Source organism: Vigna angularis, chromosome 11 (genome assembly GCF_016808095.1).
Source record: "Vigna angularis cultivar LongXiaoDou No.4 chromosome 11, ASM1680809v1, whole genome shotgun sequence".
Classification (NCBI taxonomy): domain Eukaryota; kingdom Viridiplantae; phylum Streptophyta; class Magnoliopsida; order Fabales; family Fabaceae; genus Vigna; species Vigna angularis.
Genome location: NC_068980.1, coordinates 13,031,206 through 13,038,443, shown reverse-complemented (window position 1 = coordinate 13,038,443; position 7,238 = coordinate 13,031,206). Strand labels below are relative to the sequence as shown.

General features: G+C 30.2%; 1 protein-coding gene across 6 annotated transcripts; it reads left to right on the top strand.

Annotated features, from left to right (window-relative positions):
* The first annotated feature begins 471 nt into the window (after positions 1-471).
* LOC108333162 (uncharacterized) lies at positions 472-6,095 on the top strand. 6 transcript variants are annotated; one of them, XM_017568516.2, is made up of 6 exons: positions 472-800; positions 2,843-2,971; positions 3,951-4,114; positions 4,555-4,605; positions 4,945-4,996; positions 5,746-6,095. In XM_017568516.2, exons 3-6 carry the CDS (start codon positions 3,998-4,000, stop codon positions 5,931-5,933), a joined length of 408 nt encoding a protein of 135 aa, XP_017424005.1. In that variant the 5' UTR covers positions 472-800; positions 2,843-2,971; positions 3,951-3,997; the 3' UTR covers positions 5,934-6,095. The 6 variants fall into 6 exon arrangements, with proteins under 6 accessions (XP_017424005.1, XP_017424006.1, XP_017424004.1 ...); XM_017568517.2 differs by having other exon boundaries at positions 2,837-2,971; positions 3,994-4,114; XM_017568515.2 differs by having other exon boundaries at positions 474-800; positions 2,837-2,971.
* The last annotated feature ends 1,143 nt before the right edge of the window (positions 6,096-7,238 follow it).

Genomic DNA, 7,238 nt, shown 5'->3' with positions numbered 1-7,238 from the left:
TCCTCTCATACGAACACGACGTTACCTTCAATTCTTCGCTCTATAATTCGCATGAACAGTGAATTCAATTCATGCGAACACAGCGTTAGTCATTGTTAAAATATAAAATTAAATAATATTTGAATTTTAAATTAAACTAAATTAATATTAAGTTGGTGTAGAGTGTTTTTAATAAGAAAGAGAAAGAAATGAAGAAAATGAAAAAATATTTATTAAAATTAAAAATGAAATTTTTAAAATAGTTGGGAGGTGTAAAATGATGTTAAAAGGTTAAAAATGAATTTTTTTTTTTGGAGGTGGAGATGAGACGTTGGAGGTGTTTAATTGAGCCACTGCACTCCATTGAAAGATTGGGCTGAAACGAAATGGGCTTAAGTGTGCAAAATAAGTTGGGCTGCGATGGAGTTGGGTTGAAGCCCTTTTTGATGGTTTAATGAAACGCTACGTTTCATGATGCTGCAAGGATGGCAAACTGAGGGGGTCTTTTACATTGCTTCATTCGTGCAAAAGAGAAGCTCGATCAGATTTGGGGCTTTCTCGAAATTCCCTCACCCATGTGCTACGGTTCGTGAAGCTTCAAGAAGCCTTCAGAAGGGAGCTCGTTGATGGGAAGTAGAAGAAGACCAAAAGCTCCACGGCCCAAAGTGAGCTAGCCCAGAAGGTTGATCGGACTGAGGAAGCAAATCGGAAGGAAAGCAGTGCTGATCCAAGGGTTGAGAAGAAAGAAGCAGTTGGAGATCAGAGAGTTGGTTGGAAGAAAAGATTATTCGTGAACCTTCTAGAAGCTGAGTTCGTTATAGGTTCTTCCTCCTTTCCCCTTTTTCTTTCTTTTCTGTTTTTCGATTTCCCAGAGTTTTATAAAACACAATACAGTAGCTCGTGGTGGGTAACAGACACTACCTTAGGATGAAATTTTCGATTCAGTTTTCAATTATTACCCTTTAGCTTAGGTTTATCAGTTTTCATAGAAGAAGAACTGGATCTCTGCACTAGAGTCTTGGAAGATACTTTGGGTGACAGACATTGAGATTCCAAGCACTCTGATATCTTGTATTTTGATTTCAGTTTACATTCTTGATTGTCCTTATTTCAATTTTCTCTTCTGCCATTTTAATTTTCTAGCACCTTTACTTTGTTAATTCTGCATTTTAGTTTGATTACATTGTCAATTTACAGTTCCTGCATTTAGTTTGGTTTCGTTTGAAGTTCTTGCATCCTTTATGTTCTTAGTTTTCATTTTTTTCTCCATGTCCATTCTACATTCTGAAACTGATCATTGTTCATTCTATACTTAGCTATGTTTCTTTTTACCCTAGTTGCACGTTATAGTATAGGTTAGTTTAGGTTTTGATTGTGGGTAATATGTTTTAGAGGATTATAGAGTAAGGGAAAGTACTATTAGGCATTTGGAATTAATTTGGAAACTTAAAGGAAACTGTGCACATTACACGTATTTGAATTAGATATCTTAGGACCCCAAAGAGGGCCTACTTTTCCAAGATATCTCCTTGAGACATAGTAGGCTTTAAGTGTTCAAATTAATCTTGTTGCCAAGACTTTATTTGATCTTATTCTATCTTCCAATTTGTCCCAATTATAGATGATTATAATTAGATTTTTTATGTTTGTTTTCAGTTGTTGGGTATCCATTTCCAGTAGAAATCCAAATTGCCAATTTCTTTTAAAGTCATTATATGTTGATCTGTCTTTATAAACTAAAAAAAATACTTAATATACCTTAACATTGCATATGATAAAATAATATTTATCTAAATAACATAAAAAAAAAGATGTTAACCTATAAATAATATTTAATAAATATTTATTTTTAAACATTAAGTTTTATCTATAATATTATATTTATTTTTATAATTTGTTTTTGTTATCACGAAAATGTCCGAACAATGCATATGTTTTACTGTAATATTATAAATAAAATTTCATTTATTAACAATTTTTGTAAATTTATTGTAAATATGTTTTATTTATTTTTTATGTAATTTTTTGTTATATTTTAAAAGATTATTACTAAAACATAAAATGCAGATGATTTTTATTTATTTATTTAAAGAAACAGTTAAATTTTTAAAAGTAGTTAAATTTTAAAAAAAATCAATTAAATTTAAATAAAACAGTAATTTGAAGAGTAAAATTAGAAAAAAATGGACACAAAAAAGAAAAATTCCCTTTATATATAAATATAAAGGTACAAATGTATTTTTTTATTATTTTACCTGTTTTTCTAAATTAAAATAACTATTTGTAATAAAAACTTATTTACAAAACAAAAAAAAACGATCTACAGTAAAATTGTAAATTAATTAATAAATTCTTATCATCTGTCTTTTTGAGTAATCTTTTTTTAAATCAAAATAATTACACATAGGAAAAAATTATTTTTAAAATAAATAAAAGCTATTTACTATCAATTTATTAAAAAAAATTATTTATTTTATGTTGTTTATAAAAAAAAATTATAATTGTATAATATCATTTATTTTAATGACTATTGTAACAACTTTTTCCACTAATAATAATAATAATAATAATAATAATAATAATAATAAACATTTTCATACATGTAAATTCCTTTTAACAATGATAATTAATTTATTCTGCTATATAACATTATCTTTTAAAAACATTGGAATTGAAGTTATTACTAAATGTTAGAAATTAAGATTTATTATTGAACAAGTCTATTTTTGGGAGTTATTCTCACTTATTAAGTACTATTTTTGTAAATATAACCACATTTTAAATAATTTTATCTTATTTTCTTATTTGTTTAAAATATCTTGAAATTATTTGATAGAATGATTTTAATAACTTCCAGGAGCAGCGAGAAAGCCCGTTCAATCCCTAACCACACCTCTCACCCAATTTGTTGAATTTGAGTCCCTTGTCGCCGTGCCGGACCGCACCCAATACAAAGCTTCTTCTTCTCCGCTACATATTTGTAACACTCCAGGTGAATTCTTTGCTTCCTCTTTCAGACATTTCTCACAAGTATAGCAACCATCGTTAGTTCGCTTTTGGATTTTATTTACTCAGAATATAGAAACTTGATTAAGTTATGGGACTCGTAGAGGAGGGGACTGTAATTTTCTGTGACTTTTTTTTTTCTTTTTGAATAATTTTGTACAATGTTTGCGCTATAATTTTGATAGTCATTCACCACCTAGTGCGTATTTCATAGGTTGTCTCAGTTTTGAATTTGAGCCTTGAATGTGTGGTTGTGTTGGATATTGAGAGAGAGAAAAGAGGGATTTTCGCCCACACTGGCCCTTCAAGACACCAGTAGGATTGCTTCCTTTGGCGATACCAATAGTGTAAACCAAAAATATCACTGATAAGATCGTTTAATAAATAAATTAATGATGTAATTTTGAAATTTGAAAATAAAATGTGAAAAACTATACCTTCATAAGTCTGGTACCCTCTTTGATACAAATAGCAGCACAGTTGAAGAAACTATGCTGTTGTGGCGAATTTTGTTTTCGGTGTTTGCCTCTTCAACATTTGTTATTTGATGTTAGGGTTCTAAATTTTTTTTTTCTAATTGCATTTGGCATTGTTACCTGAATCTCACTTTTCACCATCTCTAGACTTCAGTTCAATTTGTTTTACAAATTTATTTATGCTCTTTGTGTGCCTTCCACTTCTGAACTTTATTTACCTTTTCTATAAAATATCTAACCTTACTTGTGTCTATGTTAACTGGAAATTCCCAAGTGCAAAATGATAACCTTCTTAGGTGGTTGATTCGAAATCAGAATCTCAACTCTAGTTTTTATAATTTGAACTTACTCTAAGAATTCCGAGTTGTTTTTAACTGTGAAACAACTTTTGTTGTGGTTTTTAAATACCCTTCGTTGGGGAATGTTTTGTTTATTATTGTTTGAAAACAAAAATAATGGGCATAAACTATTTTTTTTCATTCATTTCAGATTTGCTATCGTGTGTCAGTATTTACTTGCAATCTCTGCACAGGAATATGGAGGCAAATTCAGCTTCATATGAACATGAGGATCAAGATGAATATGTTCTACTTGACCTGGATAGTGTTTCTGACTTAATTAACCTTCCAGCAAATGCCAAGTATGTTCTTACTGTAAGTTCTCCAACCTGTTGCCCTTTCTTCATATTTTTCACTCTATGTATGTCAACTTCATCAACTCATTAGACTTTCAACCCCGATACCATAATTCGTTTTCATTTTATGATAAACAGGATTATTTATCTTGATTGAAATGAGATGACACTGCTTAACTGTTTAAGCTTTGTATTTTGTATTTTGACTCTTTTGAGCTGATTAACATACTTTCTAAACCAAAAAAATTAAAATTCAATAAATTTTAATTTTCTTATCTAAACAAAACATTTAAAAACTAATTTTAATTTAGAAATCAAATTCAGTACATGCTTAATTTCACTGTGAATGCTCTCTTATATTTCTTCTTTTCTCTTTCACGCACGTTTCTGGTGATCTTTATTGCTTTGTTATATCATACATAAGTTAAGTATGCTTATATTAATTTTTGTTAATGATAGGGCCTTGATACATTAAACCCAGAATTGATCATTGATGACAAATTTAAGCTGGTAAGTTGCCTGCTTTAAAATTCCTTGACTTTCTGCCTTTAGGGTTTTATTATTGAGAATTTTTTGGGTTAAGTTATATGTTGCCATTTTGGTGCTTTTGTAGTCTTGTGTAATCTGTTGAAGTCATATAGATTAATGAAAACTATACATTTGCTTATATGGATGTTTCTTCAATGCTTACCTATAGGATTCGGCAAATAATTTGAATGTTTTATTTTAGCTACAAGTTTCAATTGGTTAAAGTTGCTTCCATCAATTTTTTTCATTGTTTGATAAATTGTCTGAATGAATAATATGATCATCTAAGGATTGTTATTTCTTATGGGCTTTTGTCTACAGATTGGGCAATATGAGGAGTCAATTGGCACATGTCTTGCTTTTACCGAACAAGGTGAGTTACAGTTAATGCGTGCAGAATTAGTCTGAAAAAGGTTATTGAAAACTATAATTATGTCTCATTGTTAGGATACTTTTCTCATTATAAGAGTTAACTGTTTTCCTAATCTGATTCTTCCGCATTTCCTCTGTAAGTAAAAGATTTACAACATCTTTATTCCTGTCTTCATTGAGATTGAAAATCATGGGCATTTTCCTACAGTGTTGTTATTTATATTTTTTTTTCCAAATTTCTCTCAGCTGCTCTATCTGTCGGCATGTTTAGTAGCATCCGTTAATTCACTTTATATTTTTTTTTCCAAATTTCTCTCAGCTGCTCTATCTGTCGGCATGTTTAGTAGCATCCGTTAATTCACTCCGCATCTGGCGTCCTATTATCCTATGTACTATTTTATATACCAGTAATAGATCATGTAACTGTAATCTATACTTGGAAGTTGGTTTTGTTGCTTCTCCACCCATGATGCAACTATATTCTCGAGTAAACTCTAAAATGAACTTGTAGAAGATTTAGCAATGAAGAATTTCTCTATTTCTAAATTTATTCTATTTTTTTTTTCTATCTGCCAATCAATTGTTGAATTAGATATGTTTTCAGAAGAATAGCCATCCTTTTAATTGCTCAGTAACGATGCCTTTCAAATTGTTAAGATGCTCGTGTTTTATGGAAGACATACTTTTATGAAACTAAGTTTTAATTTGATTTGCTTCCCCCTTTAAATTTAGTTATTTCATAACATGTAGATGCCCCCGTGGTTCATGAAGAGACAGGATCATCTGAAGTGAACCTTTTCTCTAGAACAAGACTAATTGATTCAAGTCAAACTCCAACAAAGCAAGTGAAACCTTTTTGTCAGCTTCACAAGATTCTCAAGTTTAAACTATCACCCGATTCTGAAATCCATACCATCACACATGAGGAGGTTAAGTGAATTTAAAGCTTACGAGAGAACATGGGAATGGGTGCCAATTGTGTACCTTTTTGAAAAATTACATGTTCCCTTGGATTTTCTTTTAGATTTGTACATAGAATAGAACCTTTTTCAAACATTGTTCTTTCGTAGGTGTATATATATACATACGTTTAAGGATTATACCTTTAGTTTATCTAACAGTAAATTAATGTGTTTGATTTGATATGGGTTCAATGTTATCCAAAATTTGAAAAAGAAAGAAAAGAATCGGGATATGGTTAGAATATCTATATTCAATTGCAATGAAATTGCTAAATTATTTCTAATGTATTTTCTGTTTGTAACGTGATTTCAAAATTATTCTTCAGGCCTTGTATCATAGAAGCATTTTTCCTTCACGGGTGTGTACAAATTAAAAAGGCTAGAAAAGCCACCTAAGTTGAGTATTCTACAAGCAGCTAGCCATCTGACGACTATGTTCCCTTAGCTTTTTTTTTTGTAATGCATGACTTTTTGCATAGAGAAATCTTAATATCTAAAACGTCTAAATTGTACAATCATTAAATTAGTATGATGATGCTTTCAAATTAAGGATAATGAAAATGTGATGAATTTAGTGAATTTTTTTATTAATTTTTTTGGTAATAGGATTGTTTGTTTAAGTTTATTTTTGGGTTAAATATGTTTTTAGTCCCTTAAGTATTAAATGTTTTTAGGTTTTGTCTCTATTTTAAAGTGTTGTTCATTTTCATCATCTTTCTTAAGAAACTCAAATTTTTAGTTCTAAAAAAGCAACCATGTTAAATTTTAGCTGAGGTGGTTAATGGTATGCCACATCACTTTTTTTTTTTCTGAAACATGTCAATTCTTCCTTCTTTCATCTTCAATGCCATCAACGAAGCCATCACCAACATCACAATGACATTCCTCCCCCACCCCTTCTCGTACTTCTCCTCTTCCATGTTGTTTAGACAATGGTAACCGTTCCTTTCTTTCTGGATGCCGCCAAAATACTTGATTCAAAATCACCACGCTAGTCAAAATCCTAAACCAATGCCTAATTTTAAACACTCAAATAATCAACTGATTATACCCTCCCTAAAGCCGCTCTTAAATCTGCGAAGTTTGAAAAGGCAAAATGGAATTTGGGAAAGAAGAATGAAATAGTGGGGACAAACGATATCATTTATTGTAATTCTAAAGTTGTGTCTGGGTTTGAATATTGGGACAAATTTGGTGACACTAATTCATATCAAACTAAATAATTAACCTTTTAAACATGAATTAAATTTCGCCGACAAATTTGGCATCACAATAATTGGT